This window comes from Nymphalis io, chromosome 27, assembly GCF_905147045.1.
Source record: "Nymphalis io chromosome 27, ilAglIoxx1.1, whole genome shotgun sequence".
NCBI lineage: Eukaryota > Metazoa > Arthropoda > Insecta > Lepidoptera > Nymphalidae > Nymphalis > Nymphalis io.
The window spans coordinates 7,544,488-7,569,647 of NC_065914.1; the positions used below are offsets into that span (position 1 = coordinate 7,544,488).

Below are 25,160 nucleotides of genomic sequence, written 5' to 3' on the forward strand. Positions count from 1 at the left end.
TGTTCTGTACATATTTAAATAAATTAAACATATTTTAATAATTATTTTGTTAATTACAAACTAAACTTGATTAATAGATTGAAAAATTAAAAAATAATAATTACGTAAGTTCTTTAGTAACATTGATTTTATTTGACTTGTCACGTCAATAGTCTAAAGCGAGTTAAACTGCGAAGCCCAGCTACTTATATGATAATATCATATACTAAAACCTTCTCCGAAACTCGCTACTTCTTCTGATATAAGTTTTATGCATATTAGTTAAAAAAAAAACGTCTCCTCATTTATTAGTAATGCTTAGTTTATTAGGTTGCTTACTAAATAACAGCAAAGTCGCAGATTCAAACACCACTAAGAATTTACGGCCATGCTTTTAAATAGATAAGTCAGTATTCACAAATAGCCGCTAAGCAACATTTATAAGTAAGGCTATTAATTTATAAACTAATAACATTGCATATAAATAATTAACAAATCGAACTTATTCTAATTACTTTAAGTAGAGTAATTGATATCATCGCACTAATCAGGTGTTAATGAATAAATACATAATCTATCTACTGTTTGGAGTGTGAACACGGGTCATTGAAGGTTCAAATCAACAGCCAATCGTTGTGCACTGCTGAACATAGGCCTCTCCCAAGGTTTACATTGAAGGTTAGGCGTCGCATATTAGTATCTACGTAGAAATCGCGTCGTGCTTGTTTTTATTAAAAGTAGTAGTAATATATTTCTTAATAATTGGCTTAAATGATGATTAATTCAAAGTAATTAAATATGATTTAAGATGACTTTAATATATAATGTTGAACGAGACGTTGTGCTGATTTGAATTTATTTTACTCCTTTATAAATGTACTTTATTTTTTACTCATCAATAAAAACATAAATACAGTGACGGATTTAGAAATAAGTTCAAAATGTATAAAATAAAATGTTAATTTTACGTCTATCTGATAATTTATTTACAGTCTATTTTAAAACTAAAAACCAACAAATGAAAATCCATATTAAAACTATAAAATATAAAAAAAAGGAAATATTTTCTTATAAAGTTGCAACACAGACGTGATAATTCGAATTTAATAGAGCCAATCTCACTGTAATAATTAATTAAAGTCTATGCTATCTTGTGTCAAGTGAGCACAGATTATTTCGTAATGTCACGTAGAATTTAATATGTCACGTTGACAGTTGAGTTACTTGTCAGATGACATTTTAATATATAGGTACTTAGCTAATAGCTTAGGTTTAAGAGTTAACGTTAAGACTTTAGTTAGTGTAATACCGAATCAGGCGCAAGTAGTGTTTTATCTGTTTTATTTATATTTAACTTGCGGTAAGTCATTATATATAAACATTTGATTTGATTGCTTATTAGTTGATTTGTTTAGACATACATATGTATTAAGATATGTTTATGTCTATATTTAGAGTTGTATATTTAATATTATTTTGTTGTCAAGGTGTTTGAGTGATAATAATAACCGATGGTCATTTTTGCGTGCATTGCATTCTAGGATCTAATTAATATTAAAAATATATATCTTTTTTTAAAGTTTAATGAGACTTACGTCCGAATAAAATTTAGACATAAGTATATAAATGGATATCCTTAATGAATGGCATAATATGTTAATCTTTGTTATTGAACTTTTATTTATTAATTATAAAGCCGATATCTTCGGAATCTTTACATAAATGTATAATTATTCTATACGTGTATGCCACTGAGCTGCTCCTAGACAGCTGTATTGATTTTGACGATATTTTTGTGTGTTGCGTGGATTCCAAGATTATTATTTACCAAAAATACAACTTTTTTCACCCGTACGAAGTTGAAACGGGCAGATAGTCTATACTAATATTATAAATGCGAAATAACTCTGTTCGTCTGTTACGCTGTTATGGCTAAACCACTGAACCGCTTTTACGATAAAATTTGGTATGAAGTACATTTGGTATGGTATGACGCAAGTTTGAGCCTAAGGACGGACATAAGCTTATATGAAAATCTGAGTACCGTATTCACAAATAAAAAGAAATTGATAATTGAACTTAAAAACGATACACATACCAAATTGCTGGCATCACAGTTTTCAATCGATCGAGGAAAACATCGTGAGCAAACCTGCATGTGTTTCACGAAATTCTACTCCACGTGAGCTCCCTTATTGCAGTGCTGCGTTGCTTAAAACAATCGGCATTTCGTCGCATCTCGTCGCAGACAAACAACACCCCCCCTCCCCATCACGCGAGTGAAGACGCGGGCAGAAACGCTACGGTATAAAGCGTTCTGTATGTTTCTAACGAAAACGGCTTTACTGAATTAAGTGCAATTTAAATTTCAAGGTCGAAGAAGAAAATGATAATATCACGTTTTATGACATATTATTGTGATAACCGTTTTATTCTGTTTTATAACGCTTAAGCCGTGATGGCTCAGTGTGATACAGAATCTAACCAGGGTGTCGGATTCTAATCGAAAGAAAGACTAGCCCAGCAATGGGATATTAAAAGGCTCTTTTAATTACTTTTGAACTTAATTGACCAACGGCTTTACGTGCTTACCGAGAGTGTGACACTTGAAACTTCCAAACTCCGGGATGCTACTGAGAACTTTTTATTGGCCTGACCTGAGAATTGAACCCAGGACCTACGGGTCTGCGGCCTTACATCAAGCCACTAGACCAACGAGGCAGTCGTTATATTTATAGTTATAAGTGTATGGATAAATTCCAAGATGGAAGTTTGTGTCAGATGCCAAATTACACAACGGCAAGATAGCGTGATGAAATAGCTCCACTCGCATTAATGGAAGAGGACGCCCAGTAGGGGCAATTGGGGGGAGGGCTATTAATGGTAAATGACAAGTGAATTATAGAAACAATTTACGGAAAATTATAGTTATTTTTGATGATTTGGCACAGTTGAGGCCGAGAAGGTCAAGCATTGTTAGGTAATTAGAAACGCATTTTACAAAATACCGTATAACAATTGCAAAATATCATGATAGCTTATTTAATATTCTTCATAATGCTTTGCTAAATAGGAGACGGATTGCGGATATCCAGGAAAATCCCCGTTCAATGGAAATGAATAGAGAGGATAGAAGTTTGTATGAAAATCCTTATTTTTTTAAGAAAGACCGAACCGCATGTACAACTCTAGTTTCATAAATTACGGTTTCTAAAGTTACAAACATAAAAAGTCACAACTAAATCGAGAACCTCCATATTTGAAGTCGATTAAAAATTAACTAAATTTCCTTTTATAGAGCGTTATACATGACGTGTATACAAAGACTATACATATAAAGGAACTGCCTACTGCATTGGTCTAGGGGCTTAATGTAAGGCCGCAGACCCGGAGGTCCTAGGTTTAATTCCTAGGTCGGGCCAATAAATAGTTATTGAGTTTTTCTGTAGTTTAACTTAAGGATAGAAATTATTTTCAAATTTAATTTATAACGATAAAAAAAATCTGAAATGTGATCTGCCTGTCTGTGAATTATTGTTATTTTATATCTAGGTGACCTGGAAAATTGGCCTGATGATAAGTGGTACCGCCCATAGACATTGGTAATTTAAGAAATGTTAACCATTCCATACATCGCTGATGCGCCTTGGGAACTAAGATGTTACGTCCCTTATGCCTATAGACACTGAATCACTCACCCTCAAATCTGAACACATAGTATCTGAAATTTTGGTTGGTATTTGGTAACAGCCTATGAATGGCCTCTCCCTTTTTGAGGAGAAGTTTTGGAGCTTCTTCCAACACGCTGCTCCAATGCGGGTTTGTGGAATACACATGTGGCAGAATTTCAGCGAAATTAGACATACAGGTTTCCTCACGATGTTTTCCTTCACCGAAAAGCACGAGATGGATTATAATCACAAATTAAGCACATGAAAAACAGTGGTGCTTACCCGGGTTTGAAACCACGATCGTCGATTAAGATTCATGCGTTACCACTGACCATCTCGGCCTATGATATTTTACCTAGTGAAAATTAAATAATGATAATTATTTCCATACCAAAGGTAATAAAAGTATTGTATACATAATAAAATAACTTATGATTTGATACAATATAGATTATGATGAGCTGCAGATGCTGTATATCATCGAATGCATGCTTCGGTCCTAGTTTTTCGCGCTCACGGAACGCGTCCATTAGTCTATTGTACGTGTTTCAAAGCGTACGTTTTGTTAGTTATTTTTTAATTTCTTTTCTACAAAGTTTTATTTTTATCTGTTATAGGTTTGGCGTTCGCTAAATAACAGCCCAGACCGACAATCTTTTTTTCTTTATTTGTCGGAATATTAAGCTATACTAATCCATTCAACTTTTGTTGATTCAAGTTAAAATACCTGCTATCTTTATTGGCTCAAATCGAAACGCCGCATCAGGCAGCGCGATCATTAAATGTTTGTTTAGACGCATTGGCTGTCATGCGGTTGAACGCCGTTCAGTAAAAAGGGCTAGGCTGTTAATTGAAAGATAGGCTAGCCGCAACTTGATAAAGCAAGATATCTGCCAGGTTTTATAGTATAATTATTTAAAAAAAAACTAACCGTACCACGCGGCTTCACTCGCGTTAATCGTTACTGCTCCGTGTGTAGTAGCTTAAATTAAATAATTGCAGTATTTATGAAATAAAATAATGAGCTCAATGTATAACGTTTTATTGTTCAAACACGAATGAACTATCAAAAAACAAAATTTCAAATAATTATTTCTAAAAACAATATACTTTTAAATAATTACCCCGATACAAATACTATAATAGTTTTCGTCCGCGGCTTAGTCGGCATGTTAGGATGGTGTGGAAGGTGTTGGGGATAAAAAGCCTAGTCTATGGCCTTTCTTGGGGTTCAAGCTTGCTTCATACCAAATTCCATCAAAATCGGTTAAGTTAAGGCAGACAGAGACTTTCACGTTTATAATATTATGGAACTTAATCCACCACGCTGCAATGCGGTTTGGTGAGACACACATGTGGCAGAATTTCAGTGGAATTAGACACATGCAGGTTTCCTCGCGATGTTTTCCTTCGCCGTATAGCACGAGATGAATTTTAATCACAAATTAAGCACATGAAATTTCAGTGGTGCTTGAAATAAGCTCCATACCTTCTCCTCAAAAAGGGAGAGGAGGTCTTAGCCCAGCAGTGGGACATTCACAGGCTATTACTGTTACTGTTATAATATAAGCATAGATATAATATTTGTTTACAGATAATTCTCAATGAACAATGGATAAGATTATAAACGTCTTCAGGAAAAGAGACGATTCGAATCAAAACTTTAATAAAAGCACATATTCTCTGGTGTCGTGTGGTGAGCTAACGCCTGACACGCTGCAATCATGGATGGGGCTTCCGGATGAAGTTAAGTGTGATCCCTACATGGAACAGATAAGGAAAAAAGTGGAAGAAATTAGTAAGTTTATTATTATACATTCAATTTAGTCTTTGTGTAGATAACGCCGTTATACAATATAGTTAGGAGATTTCTTGATACCTACAAAGGTGTTTAAAAAAATGGCGTGCGCTTATTTAAATTCCGCCATTTTGTTGGTGGATTGAAAGGTAAAGTAATTAATTAATTATTTAAGCGACTTGTGATATGTTGAATGTGTTCAATTGTGTTATTTGGATTTTTAAGAGTAATTGAGTGAGTCATATTATTATAATATCAATTTGAATGATTTGGTGTTCTATTTTTAAAAAAGACCAATTCGAGGTTTATTTAAAATCAGTTTCACTTCTGGATGCTAAATATATATATATGTTATATCGTAACAGCACTGATGTTAGTTAAACGCAAATCTTGCATATCTATTATCAACACTAATAAACAAAGAGGTAAAGTTTGTGAGGTTGTAGGGGGTAATCTCTGGATCTACTGAACTGGTTTTGAAAATTCTTTTACCAATAGAAAGCCACATCATTTGTAAGTGTCATAAGCTATATATTAACCCGAAAAATGAAGACTTTTTCGTGGTAGGATTTGCAAAGTAAGTCGGAGAAAAACGAAAGAAAACGTCTCATACGAACGATGCCTAAACAATGAGAAATATATGATTGAGTTCTAGGGAAAAGTTGTAAAACTTGATAATGCCTACAAAAAAATCAGCGACAGCATATGTCTAACTTTTATATATAAGTCACAAAATGTAGTTTTTTTATATTAAAAAAATAATATTTAAATCGTTAGGTCATGTTTTTTGGTCATATTATCAACAACGATGAATTCTTATTAAAATAAGTAAACTTATCGTCTCAAGTGCTTAAGACAAAAGACTTTTCCCTTTTACTATATACATATAATTTGGAAGAATGCTTAAAGAGATAATACGACATAGGTGTGGCACCGCGAACGTGTCGTAATCTCATCAATATTGAGCGATATTTCTATTAGACTTATTTCTATTGCTTCCTCGTTTCTGATACGCACCGCTAAGATCTGGAATACCCTCCCGACCTCTGTTTTCCCCACCACCTACAATACCTTCAAGTCTAGAGTGAATAGGCATCTTCTAGGCAAGCGCGCTCCATCTTAGACTGTATCATCACTTTTCATCACGAGTAATAACAGTCAAGCGATAACTTATATATTAAAAAAAGACGGTTTTTTTCTACAACACGTCAATCCATTTAGAAATAAATTGCTTTATCACCAAGGAAATTTTATTTAGATAAAATTCGTTTTTTACAGTATATTTTTTGGGTTGCATTGTTTGGAGATAATTTAAAATATCAAATACGCAAGACAATTTTATTAATGTTCGTCTAACGCGACTGAACTGAACCACAATCAATGTTTACCGCCCAACGAAGTGGACACGGGTCAGCTAGTCTATATATAAAAAGACAAAACATATCAGTTCAGTATATTTTCTTCAATATTTTTAATAAAAAAAGAATGGAACATTAAATTACATACCATATATTTTCCTAGAATTTTAATAGTTATTATAGCCGTGGTGTATTTTGACCATTTTTATTTATATCGCTAGAAAATCGCCTTTACCAATGAAGTTGAGTAGTGAGAGAGTGTAGCGTCATGCGATCGCTTGACACCCCGTTGGTTGGCCCATCTCTGCTGGTCTCCAATCCCTAGGGAGGATTCGCAGGGTACAGAGAACACCTTAGCACCGGCAACGCTTACGGTAGCGGGAGATGGAACGCATAAGGTCGAACGTGACTACAAATGCCGCCGCCAGCTTGTGTGTGCATGACGCGTCTACTATATACACTTTGTTGTTATATATTAGATTTTATAATAATATGAAAACCTACTGACTGCTTCATTGCTCTGGCGGCTATAAGGCCACATATCCTGGGTTCGAACACCAGGTCGGGCCCATAAAAAGAAATTAGGTTTTTTCTACCCAAGAACCTCAGTAGCAGCCCGGCTTCTGGTAGTTCGAATTGAAAATGCGCCTCCGAAAGAATGTAAAGCCGTTGGTCTTGCGCCTGAGCTCTTTCTTGTCGTGTCGGATTGCACATTGGATTATGAGAGTGACTTAATAGAGAATTTACTTGTGCACTATAATGTTCTGCGCAGTTGCCTTCATATCTTGAGATTGGCCGTAGCCGTAATCGAGGTGACATCATCATCAATACGTAACCATATATATTTATTTAACTCCATTCGCTTAAATACAATGAGTATTTGTATTTCTATGTAAATTTTGATATATCAGTTCATTATAACATTCTATATTTGGTCCTGTGAATCCTTGACAGTTGAATATGGTTTTAAAATATATACCAAATATGTCTGTGTGTAAATAAAATCTTTTAAAAGTATTATTAACTTTAAAATATGCGTTAACCATGAAGTCAGCTGCTAATTGATTCTGTTAATAAAACAGTCACAAGATACATACCGTAACAGCCTGTGAATGTCCCACTGCTGGGTTGAAGGCCTTCTCTCCGTTTTTGAGGAAAAGGTATGGAGCTTATTCCACCTAGCCGCTCCAGTGCGGGTTGTTGGAATACACATGTGACAGTATTTATTAAAGATACGTAAACGTTTATACTATTTGTTATAATGGTTCATTATTGGTATTACGCAACTTTAAAGGATATCTAACGCCGTGAGGGGAATCCAGGGTATGTGGGAGTCTTACCTAATAAAACCCGTGTGACGGGATTCCCGTCAAAAACTATTTTATCGACCCCACCTGGGACTTGAACCCTGGACCTCGAGATCTGCGGCCTTATATCTAGCAATTAGACCAACGATACAGATTAATTTTATACGTATATTTTTATTAAAGCTTAAAGTATTTTTACTTACAGAAATTTAAAAAATGTATCAAAATAATAATAGTTTTGCCTGGTTCTCAGATAAATGTGTAGTGTTTTCCTCTAAATATATAAAACAAAAACAAGTCGCTTAGAGTACTACCAAGAATGCTAGCAATATTTTTGCATTGCATTTTCGATTATTTACAGATAAAAAAAAATTATATTCAACGAACATAATTAAATAATCGTTAATCTTTTTAATTTTCAGAAACAACTGGCAATCTTGGTGCCAATGAGTCTAATACTAAACGGTCAGAAATAGCCAAATCTGAACCGGATATAAGACAAATTGAAGAATTACCATTTATTGACGATGTTACTGAATCATTCAACAACAGAAATCAACACGAGGCAATGGAAGACAAGTGAGATAATTTTAATTTTAATTTCAAAACACAGAGACAAAGAAATATGTTAGGAATATGCCGAAACTATAAAAAGGTACTGTAAAAACTATAAAAGTTCAAACCCTACTGGTGGTAGGGCTTTGTGCAAGCTCGTCTGGGTAGGTACCACTCACTCATCAGATATTCTAAGGCAAAACAGCAGTACTTAGTATTGCTGTGTTCCGGTTTGAAGGGTGAATGAGCCAATGTAATTACAGGCTTAAGGGACATAACATCTTAGTTCCCAAGGTTGGTGGCGCATTGGCGATGTAAGTGATGGTTAATATTTCTTACAATGTCTATGGGCGTTGGTGAACACCAACGCTTAACATCAGGTGACCCGTATGCTTGTCCGCCTACCTAAATTATAAAAAAAAGACAAAAATTATACAATTGTCATAGTTATAAGATTCTTAGTAGCGAGTTAAGACGAGGCGATTTTTGATATTCAACCGCTCAATCAAAAGCTACTTGAGAGGTCCGAACAGACTAACAATGCATTGGAATAACTTAGATAGTTTGCTGTATTTTAATTTTAGAGGATTAGATGTTTTTTTTTTATTTACGTTTGTTTTCAATTTTGTTGACTAATTTGTCAACTAAATTTATTTGTTGAGCAACATATTAGTCTAACTAAAATGGTAAGGTGTGAACATGTTATAAAAATACTGTTATAATAAATTGAATAAAAGTAATTAGTTTAAAAATATTTAATTCGTTCGTTCGAAACAATGGTTAACATTTCTTACAATGCCAATGTCTATGGGCGTTGGTGACCACTTACCATCAGGTGGCCCTATGCCCATCCCCCAACTTATTATATAAAACAAAGTACTAAAAATTGTCTGTGATTTCATCTCGATGTATTTCATAAGATAGTAGTGACTGTTCGCTTCAAGGCTGCATGTAAGCAAGGTCTATGTCAGCTACCTCACTGACAGTTAATTCGTTAATAGTATATAGGTGTATAAACAAAGTCTAAAGACAAATAAAACCAATTATAAAGTAACTTATCTCTCTATGTGTCTTTTACACTGGCTCACTCATCCTCCAAATCAAAACACAAAAAGACAATGACTGAAAGCCGATTCACCAATAACGCTTCTTTGGGTGATTATTTGTAATACCTTGAATTTTTTTATCTTCTTTTTTTCAGTGACCATAACACTCGACATAGAACTCAAAATTATTCGCAGGTAAGTAAGAAATTAATAATTGTTTAGCGGTACATCAATGTCTGTAGGGCTATTATTTAAGAACAAACTCGAAACTCACCGCAGAAAACAGTCGTGATACATCAGAAAATGATATGCGACATTGACCATAATAATTAAAACATCACAATAAAACACGCATCAAAATGATATATCACCATAAGTTGGATATCAACATTTCACGGATGAGTAATGAAGCGAGTTCTTACAGAATCGCACTGCTGACTATGCACTTGGGTTGGCACAAACATTTCTTTCCAATTATATATCCTGCGCTGGTCTCCGTTGAGGATAACCGCCGTAGCCGATATTGAGCAGTAAGACATAATCAATTGATAGAAAAATATTTAATCTTAGATTAAACGCGCCAAATATTACGTCAAAATGACAATTCTTCTGGGCTGCTGGACCTTCTTCACGGCTGTCTTTCTCACGTGCAACGAGAAAGAGGAGCTCTTCAAAAACACCGCAGTGAGCCTTGCTGAGGAAAAATGTAAGCAAGTAAAACAGTTTTTTTTTTTATTTACCAGCATTTCCAAGACCTGCCGTCCATTCTTTTGGCGTATCTTATCTTTAATTTATTTTAATGTGCCTGCTGATTATTACCGGACAGCATCACAATCTAATTTTCGGGGTTAAAAAATTGTCAGGGATATGGTGGTGTCATGTGCAATATAATATTGGATTGCAGTGCAAGCTCGTCTGGGTAGGTACCACCCACTCGATATTCTACCGCCAAACAGCAGTACTTAGTATTATTGTGTAGGTGGTATGAGTGGGCCAGTGTAACTACATGCTCAAGGGACATAACATCTTAGTTCCTAAAGTTGGTGGCGTATTGGTAATGAGAAGAATGATTAATAATTCTAACGACGCCAATGGCTATGGTTGGTGGTGACCTCATACCATCAACTGGACAATTTTCCAGTCCTACTAACCTATATTATAATACTACCTTCCTATATTATAAAAAAAAAATTATATATAGTCTCCCACTTAATTAAAATAAATAAATAAATAATCAAACTTCTATTTTTACTTTTCAGCTTATCACATAGATGCAAAAAGCAACTCAATACAAATAAAGTTTTCGGGGCCATTCCTGTCCGAACAAGCGGAGACAAAGCTCGATTCGAAGCAAATCATGAACTCCTCTAAATTGATGGTATGGTTCGAGAGAAACACGACACTTGAGGTAATATCGACATGTTCACACAACTAATAAAAAAAGCCGAGATGGCCCAGTGCTAAGAACGCGTAAATCTTAACCGATGATCGTGGGCTCAAACCCGGGCAAGCACCACTGAATTTTCATGTTTAATTTGTGATTATAATTCATCTCGTGCTTTACGGTGAAGGAAAACATCGTGAGGAAACCTGCATGTCTCTTATTTCACTGAAATTCTGCCACATGTGTGTTCCACCAACCCGCATTGGATGAGCGTGGTGGAATAAGCTCCAAACCTTGTCCTCAAAAAGGAAGAGGAGGCCTTAGCCCAGCAGTGGGACATTCACAGGCTGTTACTTTTTTACTACACAACTAATACCCGAACACTATATTAAAGAAACGATTCGCTTTGCTTGCGGATAGTAGAAATGTCTATGAGGCGTAATTCAGTATAAATTATTAGCCTACTTACAAAACAAAAATTTTAACTATCGGTTAGGCACTTCTACTACCTAGTACTCGCGATTAAATGAGCCGGAATACATATGAATGACCATGTTAATTTGTTAATTATATGCTCACATTAAATACTAGAAAATAAATAATGTATAAGTATACAAATCAAGACACAAATCAGACACAAAATAGTTGTTATTCTAATTGTAATGTTAACTAGCTACTACACTTTGAAATAAGTGATGAGCCCAAATATTTGCAAAATCCATATATTTGGGCTCACTTAATTGTAATTCAACTTGAAAATGCTGCTAGCATTCTTACCATAATTCCCAGTGATCATGATTTATAGTTGCTATTTTGATTAATATATCCATAATATAATCTCATCATAATATTTCGGCTCATCACCTAAAAATTTCAGGCTACAGAAGCTTGGGAAATAATCCTCCAACCAGATATAGATCTCAATAAAGGAGAATTAAGGACAAAAGTATTTAATACTAAACAACCTTTATTAAACCATACGCTGCGCGTGCGCACAAATGCAGCACAGATAGTACCTTTCACTATGAGCTACACATATGATCCGCTCGACATCAACCAGGGAGTGATATTCGCTCTTGTATTATTATGTGGACTTTATATACTAATTATATTCGAGGTAAATACATTTTAAACTGTCACTTATACTATATCACATACATCTTATTATAATATAATTTTATAATACTTTGATTTTAATATAATAATAAGCCGAGATGGCCCAGTGGTAAGAACGCGTGAATCTTAACCGATGAACGTGGGTTCAAACCCGGGCAAGCACCTCTGAATTTACATGTGCTTAATTTCTGTTTATAATTCATCTCGTGCTTTTCGGTGAAGGAAAACATCGTGAGGAAACCTGCATGTGTCTAATTTCATCGAAATTCTGCCACATGTATATTCCACCAACCCGCACTGGAGCAGCGTTGTGGAATAAGCGCCAAACCTTCCCCTCAAAAAAAAAAAGGGAGAGGAGGCCTTAGCCCAGCAGTGGGACATTTACAGGCTGTTACTGTACTGTACTGATTTTAATTGGTCATTTTCTGGTATCTTGTTGATACATATTTTTGCTAAATAAAACATACAATTTCTAAATGATTATCAGGTCATCAATAGGACAATGGCAGCTATAACGGTGTCTACGTGTTCACTGGCCGCGTTAGCCCTAGTGGGGGAAAGACCAACGCTCATGGAACTAGTCTCCTGGCTGGATATCGAAACCTTGTTGCTACTCTTCAGCATGATGATCCTGGTCGCCATCATGGCTGAGACCGGTGTATTTGATTACTTGGCTGTTTTTACCTTCGAAGTAAGTCAGTCGAAGTTATCTATTTGAGTAACTGAATGCATTAAATAAATTGAAATTTATCGAGGTCTTTCCACATTTATAAACAAGATAGCCTTAATTAATTATTTTTAGTATTAAATAATATGTGGTTGCATATAATAATATCCTGGGACATTATTCACGCATGGCCATCTGATCCCGAACTAAGCAGAGCTCGTACTATGGAAACCAGACAACTGATATACTACTTATACTACTTTTCTTTTGTAAATACATACTTAAATATATAATTACACCCAGACTCAGGATAAACAGACATGTTCATGCATACAAATCTGTCCTGGGTGGGAATCGAACACACAACCTTCGACGTGACAGGCAAGTATCTACCAACCACGCCAACCGTGTCAAATATATTATATATTATTAAGTTAAAGTATCTTAATATTTTGGCTCATATAAATTACATTTATCGTCTGTAGATGATCTAGATTAATGAAATATGTCATTTTTATAGAGAATGATGTATTTACTTAAATTGTCAGTATATCGCAGCGTCAATAGCATAATGGTTTACAAGCCACCTGGCGATATAAAAACCGCAGGTCCGATTTTGATAAGTTGGGCTTCTTTTGTCCCCACTCCCTTAACTTTAACTTTAAGCATAATTGGAGGGCACAGGATTTTATTCATCTCAATTTAAATTTTGTTGAAGTGATATATTGATTAGATTTTTTGATACTTAATTGTCTAAGAGTTTTAATAACTTGGCTTATAATTATCAGGTAACGAAAGGCCGACTTTGGCCATTGATTTACTTGCTTTGCATAATAACAGCGGTTCTGTCAACTTTCTTGGACAACGTGACCACAGTCCTTCTAATGTCCCCTGTGACCATTAGGTAACTATCGGTATTCATTTTATCATAATAATAAAAAATGTTTTATTTGGTTATTTTATGATGGTGCCTGATTAATTTTTGCCATGGCAACCATATTAAAGGAGACTGAACAATTGCGCAGGAGATTTTATAATGCAAAAGTGTGTTCGTAAACAGGTACACCCTCACTATCGATTGGGATAGTAATCCGACGCGATCAAAACAAATTCATGTTTATGACCAAAAGCTTTACGTATTATCCGAAGCACGGAAGTGTAACTGCTAACTTCCAGGCTACTGAGAATATCTTAACAGAAAAAATCAATATTTTCTATTTATGTTCGATCTGGGATTTGATCTCAAGACCTTGGGAACTTTGGGGGAGCAGTTTTATAAGCTGCGAGGCAGTCACGTACCACATACAATAGCCAAATAATATAAAGATTTTTGTCGCAGCAATCAATAATAATGTCAATAGTTTTAAATCAAGTTAACTATTTTATGAAACAGATTATGTGAGGTGATGGACTTGGATCCTGTACCGATTTTGATGTTCATGGCGATATACAGTAATATAGGGGGCACGGCAACCCCTGTCGGTGATCCGCCGAATGTCATCGTCGCTTCGAACAAAGCTGTGATACAGTCTGTAAGTAGCCTATTTAAAACTATCGGTTTATGGGATATCCCATCGGCACCAATTCACTATACAACATTTCTACAATGATAGAGATTTTGGGTAATGACTGCTGCCCCGCAAGCATCCTCTTTGTAGTCTGGTCTTGGCCTGGAATTAGCTCCGCGTACACAAGTAAAGATTAAAGGAGTCCACGGCACTAAATTTTTTGTCAAGGACGCATTAGGCATTGAAAGATTCGTCTCCCATTCTGCCCCTTTTGGGTATAAATTTCGTAAAATACACTAGCACTAAACTTTTATTTAGAAACAGAAGACTAAACACAATTTCTGAATCCAATATTTTCGAATTCTTTACTAATTCATTGTAAAATTTAAGAATAAAATAAATGGACTAACAGTTTAAGTGTCCTATTCCTCTAATGCGTTCTAAAGTCCATCGACATCCTTAACAGCCAAACATAATCAACTGGACATAGGCATCTCCCAAGGTGCGCGAAAGGTCATATGAGTTCAATTACAAAGACGAAGTCATACTTTTCTTTGCAGGGCATTAATTTCACGAACTTCACGGCACATATGTCTCTGGGTATTTTATTGGTCTGTATACAAACATCTCTTCAAATAAGGTTTATGTTCAGAAACACGAGTAACTTACGGCAAAGGGTCCCTAAGGAAATACAGGGTAAGAATTTTCTATTGCTTTCAAAATTATAATATATAGTGGATGTGAATGTCCCACTTCTGGGCTGCCGCCTCTCCTTTTTTGGGGAGTAGGTTTGGAACTTATTCCACCACGTTGCTCCAATGCGGATTGGTGGAATACACATGTTGCAGGATTTCAGTGAAATTAGACACATGCAGGTTTCCTCACGATGTTTTCCTTCACAGTATAGCACGAGATGAATTATAATAACAAATTAAGCACATGAAAATTCAGTGGTGCTTGTCCGGGTTTGAACCCACGATCATCGGTTATGATTCACACATTCTTACCTCTGGGCCTTGGGAACTAAGATGTTATCTTGTAACTGCAGTAACAATGGTTCGCTTTCAACCAAAAGACAACAATACTACGTATTGGTGTTTGGTCGTAGAATATGTGGTACCAACCAAGACGGTATGCACCAATAAAGAATTACTAATTTAAACAAGAAACTAATATTCCATTTGGAATAAACACCAACAAGTTTCTATCAAATATAACATTAGACAATGGATATTTACCAAATGTTTTGGACTCAAATAAATAAACCTTCGAATTACATATTCCAGTAGAAAATAGTCATACATATTTTAATTTTCAGACCTTCGTCACCAAATATCAATATGGCGTCGAGCTGCGGACTCGTTACCACATTTGAGCGAAGGCGTTAACGTTGTCAGAGAAAGATTGGAACGGAAAATTACCAAACTGAGTCTAAAATTAAACAAAATTGTTAAGGAAAGTGGGAAAAGGGCATGCCCTAAAGACACCTTCCAAAAGACGTTGCAGGAATTAAAAGATAAGGTCTGTTTGTTTTTTTTAGAACTTTCCAAAGAAAACTGTCTGGTTTTAAACATCAACTATTAATGCTTAATAATCGTTTTTATTACTTCAAATTAAGTTTAAGTTGAAATTTTTTAAAAGCATAAAAACCCTTATTTATTTATCATCAAAAAATTTCCTTTTTCCAATTTTTTCCCAAACTGGAAAGATATTTCTGTAGTTCTTTTTAGGTTTGAGTATTTTCTTGATCAAGCCCGTGGCAGTTGGTAAGGTTACTTTTGTCTTTCAATATTAAAGTATTTTAATTATTCGGTAGCAGCTGTAGAATTAGTTTTGACTGCCTCGTTGGTCGAGTGGCTTGGTGTAAGGCCGCAGACCCGGAGTTCCTGGGTTCAATTCCCAGGACGGGCCACAAAAGTTATTCGGTTTTTCTGTCAGAAAATTCTCAGTAGCAGCTCGGAGTCTGGAAGTTGGAAGTGTATGCACTCGCCCCGGAAAGCACGTAAAGCCGTTGGTCCTGCAGCTGAACTCTTTCCGGTCGTGTCGGATTGCCGTCCCATCGGATTATAATAGTTAGGGAATAGAGAGTGCACCTGTGATTGCACACACACACGTGCACTATAATATCTCCTGCGCAGTTGCCTAATCACTCTTGAGATTGGCCGCCGTGGCCGAGTTTGGTTTGGAAGACATTATTATTATTATTATTAATTGGTTATACTCTGTAACACTAATTTTATACACGACTAAGAAATCTCAGTATATAACGTTGGCTTCTTAATAAATAAAATAATAATTTACTATGCAAGGTTCATATATTTCCTTTCAGTACAAAATACGTGATCGAGTCCTTCTGATCAAATCTGCGGTCGCGATCGCTTTCGTCGTTACAGTTTTCTTCCTGCATTCCATTCCTGAACTAAGTAAGTGATTATCATACATTATCTATTTGGGCTTTTTATATTATTTATGGCTTTAAGGTCACATCTCAATGCGAATCTTATGCGTTAATCATTTTTAAGTTTTTATTTGGTGCATATTCAGGTCAAATTTTGAAGTTGTTATTTTAATTTTTTAAATTAAACTATTAACAATTAATTTTATAAAACAAAACTAAAAATAATGAGCATTTTTAGGCTAATAGGAGCATTACGACGTACATGCTCCTATTAGGCGTATACGTATAAAGCACTCACCAGCACCCTGAATTACTCCCAAAATTAAAGAACTCCAGCATAAGAAAATAATATATAAATTTGGCAAAAGCGAAATATAAGTCTAATCCATCTGATAAGAACAAATTAAATTATAAAAAATATCGGAATCGTTGCAACATGCTGTGTAGGGATACACATCAAAGGCACATTTTTAAATCTGTTGTTGAGGACGACAACGCTTCCAGAGTCTGGAAATTTCTCAAGTCTCTTGGAGTTGGCAAGTCACATATCGATAACTCCACTAGTACCCTGGATCTCAACCAACTTAACCATCAATTTGCATCTTCAGTTACCATAAATAGTACAACTAAATCTAATACATTAATTCAACTTTCTGCGTCATCATCTCCGACTTTTTACCCTTTACTTTTTGTGATTTTACCGAATGTGATGTTAAGAAGAATATCTTAGCTATAAATTCTGATGCCGTTGGTTCTGACTGCATTAGCCGTAAAATGATCCTGCCTATTATTGATTATTTAACTCCGGCTATAACATGCATATTCAATAATTCCATTAATTCCTGTACCTTTCCTGACTCCTGGAAAGATGCTCAAATAATCCCTCTACCTAAATAAAATAATCCTTCGTCTTATGGTGATTACCGTCCTATTTCCATCCTTCCATTTCTTTCTAAAGTTCTTGAGCGTCTTGTACATCAACAACTTAACCTCTTCATGTCTTCCTACAACCTGCTAAATCCTTTACAATCTGGTTTTAGATCTGGCCATAGTACGGTTACTACATTAGTCAAGATTACCGATGACATCAGATTAGCTATGGATAACCAGGAAGTTACAATTTTATCATTGCTTGATTTTAGTAATGCTTTCAATACTGTAGATTTCGACATACTCCTGGCTATACTAAATTTTCTTAATATATCTCCATCGGTAATTAATTGGTTTTATAGTTATCTTAATGGTCGCCGTCAACGTATTCGAATCCAGGATTCTTACTCGGACTGGTTGGCGGTAAGTGGCGGTGTTCCCCAAGGCGGTGTCTTATCTCCTCTTCTATTCTCAATTTTCATTAGCTCTGTAAGTCAACATATCTCTTCTTCCTACCACCTGTATGCCGACGATCTCCAAATTTATGCCCATACCAAAATTACTGACCTACCACATACTATTCAATTAATTAATTCTGACTTTGACAAAATTTTAAATTGGAGTCTTTCTTTTGGTCTCAGAGTAAATCCTATTAAAAGCCAGGCTATTATAATTGGCAGTTTTAAATTATTACCTCGTGTAGACTATTCTTGTTTGCCACCTGTTGTCTTTAAGAATACTGTAATTCCATTGAGCAGCAAAGTTAAAAATTTAGGAATATATATAGATCAAAATTTCTTATGGATGTCACAAATAGGTGAAGTGAGCAGGAAAATGTTTTACTCAATTGGGTCCATTCGTAGATTACGTAATTTTTTACCTATTCCTACCAAAATTGCGTTAGCTCAAGCCATCCTCCTGCCCATCCTTCATTACACTGACACCTGCTATCTTGACCTAAGAGAGGAGCAATTAAATAAACTCGAGCGTATTCAAAATCTCTGTATTCGGTTTATATTCGGACTCCGCAAATTTGACCACATTTCTGAATTTCGCAAAAAACTCGAGTGGCTCCCAATCCGTCTTCCCAGGTATACTAGTATTATTTTTCTTCTCTACTATATATTTTTTCATCCAAATTCTCCGCACTATCTTAAACACCGTTTTGAATTCCTTAAGGACTCGCACGGCCGCACTCTACGATCTGACGATAATCTAATTCTTAAAATTCCTTCTCACTCTTCTTCTTTTTATACCAATTCTTTCTCCGTCCAAGCAGTTCGCCTATGGAATTCTTTACCACTCCACTTAAGACAATCTCAAACTATTAACACATTTAAAATCCGACTCAAGGCGTATTATTTATCTTTATAATTATCATTGGAGTGTTGTTTTATTATCTGCCGCACTTTATTGCTATTTATTATTATCATTATCATAATAACATTCTTTTTTTTATGTTTTGTTTTACATATTATATATGTATGTTTATGTATACATTATTTATTTATATGTATGTACATTTAGCTAAATATACATACATACAAATAAATAATGTATATATATATATATTTAAAAAATAAAAATTGAGATGATTAGCACACCTCCTTACCGCTTTATTTATTTATTTATTTCATGTCCTTCACCCAAAGGTTGTCTGGAAGAGATCGCTCTTTTAGCGATAAGACCGCCTTTTGTACAAAATAGTTTTCGTTTCTTTTGTGTTTAAAATGGTTCTGTAACTCTTTTGGTGTACAATAAAGCATATTCTATTCTATTCTATTCTAATAATGTTTAATTGTCTATGGACAACGGTGACCACTTATCACCATTTGCAAGTCCGCCTACCTATTATCATAGAATAAATACTGATATTTATAGATGCTCATTTAATATAATCTAATATGTAAATTTCTAGATCGCGTATCATTAGGGATGACAGCCCTTTTGGGCGCCATTTTGCTGCTAACGCTCGCCGATCGAGAGGACCTGGAACCGATATTGCATAGAGTCGAATGGTCCACGTTACTGTTCTTTGCGTCACTGTTCGTACTTATGGAAGTAAGTAATATCAAATATAGTTTTTTTTTAATATTAATGTCTCAAAATTTAATCATAATTAATTATGTTGAAACTGAAAATATAATGCTTTACTGTCGTGTGGGATTCCCCTCCCATCGGATTATGAAAGTGAGGGAATAGTGAGTGTAACTGTGCTTGCACACTTGTGCACAATAATAAGTCGCGCGCAGTGCCTAGTCTCTCTTGAGAGTTGGCGCCGTAGCCGGAATCGGACAGGACTTCAGGAATAATGTTATTAGGTCATTTAACCTTCGAGTTTGCTATCGCCCCTGTATTTCAGCGTAATTAATATTATAAATGCGAGAGTTTGTTTATTTGTAAAGCTTTCACGTCTTAACGTAGTTTTACTGGTGGTAGAGCTTTGTGCAAGCTCATCTGGGTAGGTACCACCATCAGATATTCTACCGCAAAACAGTAGTACTTGGTATTGTTTTGTTCCGGTTTTGAAGGGTGAGTGAGCCAGTGTAATTACAGGCACATGGGACATAACATCTTAGTTCCCAAGGTTGGTGGCGCATTGGTGATGTAAGCGATGGTTAACATTTCTTACAATGCCAATATCTATGGGCGTTGGTGACCACTTACCATTAGTGGCCCATACGCTCGTCCGCTTTCCTATTCGATAAGAAAAAAACTGCTCAATGGAGCATAGTGTAATTTTTCATACATGTTGTCAGGGATACAGAAATGGATATAGGATAACTAACAACCTGCGTATGAGGGGGGGGGGGGGGTCACACGCGAGGTCGGTAAACTAAAAATAACACAGTAAAACATAAGGTGTATAACTTATTATATATTTTTAGGCTTTATCGAAACTTGGCCTTATATTGTATATCGGAGGTTTGATGGAACAGTTAATATTGAAAGTCGATGAAAGTGCAAGGCTAAGTGTGGCGATTATGCTTATATTATGGGTGAGTATGAAACCAATATTATCAATATTCAGAACAGTGAGAATATTGAGTAAGAACAAACTCAAAACTCACGGAAGGAAACGGTCTTGAAATGTGATATGCGACATTGACCGTAATAATCATAGCATTATGTACAAGAATTCATGCATCGAAATAGTATATAAACACAAATGTTGATAACATTTCCCGAGTGAGTAATAAAGTGAGTTCTTACAGAGTAGCACTGGATATTCAATTACTTTTTACATGAAACAAAAACAATAAGTAATAAATGTTTTCAAATATTTGTTTTTTTAATTATGTTATATATACTTAGTTCAAAAAAAATTGTTAAAAAAGTTATTTTAGTTTTAATTTTGTATATTCTTTAAATAATTCTTATGTATATAAATAGCTAAAAATATTCATAGATAAGGAAGAAATAAAAAACATTCAAACATCTTAATACATACAATAATTCTAGGTATCAGGCACAATATCAGCGTTCGTAGACAACATACCACTTACAACGATGATGGTGCGAGTGGTGATATCCATCGGGAACAACCCCAACTTGAATCTTCCCATGTCACCGTTGATATGGGCGTTACTGTATGGTGCATGTTTGGGAGGTAAGGTTTCTATTCAAAACTAAAACAAATTATAATGATACTACGACAAATTCAGTTAACATCGTTCAAATAATCATTTAGTACGCGCGTTCACTTTAAATAAGCTCTGTGTGATAATACGCGTCCTGTTAAACCAAGCCAGGACGTCGGATTTAACGGGGAACTCCCCGAATGGATTATTAGTATGCATATTATTTCTTTAAGTTATAAGTTAGATGTGGTAGTGACGAAGCTTTTAAACAACGGCGAGTAGAAACAGACTGAAATTATGATGAAATCATAACTACGATAAAAAATATTTCTTATGACAAAATTGGTGTTGGATGCTGGAAAGAAACAATAATTTTTTGAGTTTTACTCAGCGACATTTTAAGAACATCCCAACTCACAAGTTTGAGTCTTCTGCTCTGTATTTGAGTTGTAATAAGATGATATATTACTTTTTTTAAGGTAACGGTACACTTATCGGCGCGAGTGCAAATGTGGTCTGCGCGGGAGTCGCTGAACAGCACGGCTACAAATTTACTTTCCTAGATTTCTTTAAAGTCGGTTTCCCGATCATGATTGGACATTTAATTGTTTCCTCCTTCTATTTACTCGTCTGTCATTGTATTTTTACATGGCATTAATTTGTTATATGTACAAATTGTAAAGTTTAAATTTATTATATTTTTGAAATATATTATAAAAATACAGATACAAATTATAATTAAAGATACCAAATAGCATGAAGTACAAATAAAATCACAAATTCACTTCCATACATAATAAGTATATTAATGATGTTCGTTTAGCCGAATTTCGGCCCCAATTGGCGCCCAATAACATACAGAGCCCCACTTGATGCCCAAACGAATTTTACATAAATAAGTACATTAAAATTTTTACAATAAAATACAGAGAAAAAGCTACATCGCTGATCTCATACGTTGTATTGAAGATTTTTACGAAATATTTTACCGTGTGAATTGAACCTGTTTTGTATATAAAATCAAAGGGATTGATTCGTTGGTCTCGTCGCTAACTTATGAACCAGACACTCGGTTCAATATTCGAACTTGCTCGACTTCCATGAAATAATACGCAAATCAAAGTTCACAACAAAGTCCTATGTTTGTGCATACATGCCTGCACAAATGCTGTGAAATTGTCCGTCGAGTCTAAATTCGTTCAAGGGAATTATTGATATCTTTGCATAGTACAGGGGCCCGAGCGTGCCTAACCAGCTCGTGAGGCTGCCCCACCAGGCCACGCATAATCTCGGGGTGAACCGTCGTGCCGGTTGGTGACCGGTAGGTGGGGTCCCGGCGGCCACTTCCGGGGGGGTTCGGGGGCCCTTCCGTCCGGCGGGTCAGTGTATTTTTCCTTTTGGCAACCACTTGGGGAAACACGCCTCCACACTTTGCCCATCCCTATCGTGGCAATACATCGCTCGCTTCACGTCTCTTTTCCATTTAATTTCTCCCAAATGGCGCAACAAAAAAGAAATAACGGTCGTACAGCGGTGCTCACCCCCACCATACCCTCGCTGTTTGAGTTCGAGTTCTCTAACATCCGAGGACTCCACACTAACCTCAACGCTGTCCACCACCATCTCGAGACAGCACGGCCAGCAATGTTGTTTCTCACGGAGACACAAATACTCCGTCCTGCCGATACCAGCTACCTTAATTATCCCGGCTACACGCTTGAAGAATCCTTCAAAGCGAAAGCCGGAGTATGCTTGTTCGTCAGGACGGATGTTTGCTGTCACCGACTGCGCTGCTTGGAGGACCCCTCCTTCTCCATGTTGGTGGTACGTGTGGACCTGGTTCGTCAGAGCCGAGTCTACGTGTGCCTCTACAGATCCCACAATGGTGACTTGGAGACAAGCCGATTATTTGACCATCTTAGTCGGGTGGCAGATGCTGCGCAAGAGCAATTTCCTAACGCGGAATTGGTGTTTTTGGGGGACTTTAATGCTCACCACGAATTCTGGTTGAAATCCCTCAAAACTGACCATGCTGGAAGGACTGCTCATGCTTTTGCTCTCACACATGACTTGACCCAACTGGTTGATCAGCCCACCAGGATCCCAGACATTGATGGGCAAGCACCTTTTCTACTGGACCTTCTGCTGACTTCTCACCCGGTGGAATATCAGGTTGTGGTTCAGGCTCCTCTTGGCTCTTCGGATCACAGCCTTATTTCTACCAGAGTGCCACAGGCCAAGCTGCCGCCACTAGCGGTATGCAAACGTCGCGTTTGGCACTATAAGTCGGCGGATTGGGACGGTATGCGCGATTACTATGCGTCGGTCCCTTGGAAGGAACGTTGCTTCAGTGGGAATGACCCGACAGCTAGTGCCGCTGCTGTTGCTGGCGAGATCATGCTGGGAATGGAATACTACATTCCTAGCTCAGATCTCGTCAGTAGGAGTACGCGTAACCGTTGGTTCACTCGTGAATGTGCCGATGCTGTATCAGCTAAGCAGGCGGCATATCGCAAGTGGATCAACGGCTGCATTAGCGGGGCATCTAACATTGACTCACTGAAAGCAAACTATAATAAAAATTCCAAGTCCTGTAGAAAGGCATACACGAGAGCGGATGCACAGCGCATTGTACAGATTGGTCATGACCTTGTTTCGCATCCTAGGGGCTCCCGTAGCTTCTGGCGTCTGACCAAGTCTGTGCAAAACAATTTCTGCCAACCTTCGCTGCCACCGCTCAGAAATCCGGACGGATCGCTAGCTCACAGTCCGCAAGAGCAAGCTGATCTCCTGGCTAAACTCTTTGCCGACAATTCCGTCATCGATGATTGTAGTGCACTGCCACCTACAATACCTGCATGTGGCCATACGATGCCTGACATTAAAATCAGGCAACGTGATGTGCGTGCGGAGCTGCAATCACTTGATGTACGGAAAGCTAGCGGTCCCGATGGAATACCAGCCATAGTGCTGAAGAAGTGCGCAGCGGAGCTGTCTCCTGTGTTAACGCGCCTGTTCCAACTTTCTCTCTCTTCGGGAAGTGTGCCGGAGGCTTGGAGAAGAGCTAATGTGCAAGCGGTTCCCAAAAAAGGGGATCGGTCTGACCCGGCAAATTATCGGCCAATAGCTATCACCTCAGTACTTTGTAAGGTGATGGAACGGATTTTAAACAACCAACTGATCCATTACCTAGAAGATCACTGTCTGATTAATGATCGTCAGTACGGGTTTCGACCAAAACGGTCCACAGGTGATCTTCTAGCGTACGTAACACACCTCTGGGGTGAAGCTATCGACAAGCATGGAGAATCGTTGGCTGTCAGCCTCGATATCTCCAAGGCTTTCGACAGGGTCTGGCACAGAAGTCTTCTCTCCAAGCTACCGGCATATGGTCTGCCTGCTCAGCTATGCACCTGGATTGCCAGCTTCCTACACAAGCGTAGCCTTCGTGTTTTAGTAGATGGTTGCGCTTCACAATTCTATGTAGTGAATGCTGGGGTCCCCCAGGGATCTGTGCTATCTCCCACACTCTTTCTTTTGCATATCAATGATATGCTCTCCCTTGGGAACATACATTGCTATGCAGATGATAGTACAGTGCATGGTGGATACCACGGACGCGCAGTGGCTGGGCGGGCGGAAACTGAGGAGAGGCGGGAGAATCTTGTCATTGAACTCGATAGGACGTTAGATCTCATCGCCAAATGGGGCTCTGATAATCTTGTTGAGTTTAATGCCAAGAAAACACAGGTATGCGCTCTCACGGCGAAAAAGTCAACATTTTCCCCTCTTCCCTCCCTCTGTGGTACTCCGCTGGTGATGCAAAGCAAAATCGCCATGCTGGGGATTGACGTTCGCTGCGACCTTAGTCCAAGGGATTACATCGAGGCTGTTATAAAAACAGCTTCACGGAAACTCGGAG

General features: G+C 36.8%; 2 protein-coding genes across 3 annotated transcripts in view; one reads left to right on the forward strand and one right to left on the reverse strand.

Annotated features, from left to right (window-relative positions):
- Positions 1-25,160, reverse strand: part of LOC126778799 (interaptin) — a 301,055-nt gene that overhangs the window by 252,570 nt on the left and 23,325 nt on the right. The window lies entirely within an intron of this gene.
- On the forward strand, positions 1,213-22,549 carry LOC126778810 (P protein-like). The gene is made up of 17 exons (XM_050502503.1): positions 1,213-1,339; positions 5,245-5,448; positions 8,536-8,692; positions 9,870-9,909; positions 10,285-10,420; positions 10,974-11,122; positions 11,976-12,215; positions 12,702-12,905; positions 13,670-13,785; positions 14,275-14,413; positions 14,950-15,085; positions 15,708-15,910; positions 16,719-16,812; positions 19,576-19,718; positions 20,546-20,656; positions 21,120-21,267; positions 21,718-22,549. Exons 2-17 carry the CDS (start codon positions 5,262-5,264, stop codon positions 21,894-21,896), a joined length of 2,382 nt encoding a protein of 793 aa, XP_050358460.1. The 5' UTR covers positions 1,213-1,339; positions 5,245-5,261; the 3' UTR covers positions 21,897-22,549.

Coding starts and splice junctions, on each gene's coding strand:
- LOC126778810 (XM_050502503.1), top strand. CDS start 5,262: ATGGATAAGATTATAAACGTCTTCAGGAAAAGAGACGATTCGAATCAA. Junction 14,414..14,949: donor ACAAAGCTGTGATACAGTCT/GTAAGTAGCCTA, acceptor TTTTCTTTGCAG/GGCATTAATTTCACGAACTT. Junction 19,719..20,545: donor CACTGTTCGTACTTATGGAA/GTAAGTAATATC, acceptor ATATATTTTTAG/GCTTTATCGAAACTTGGCCT.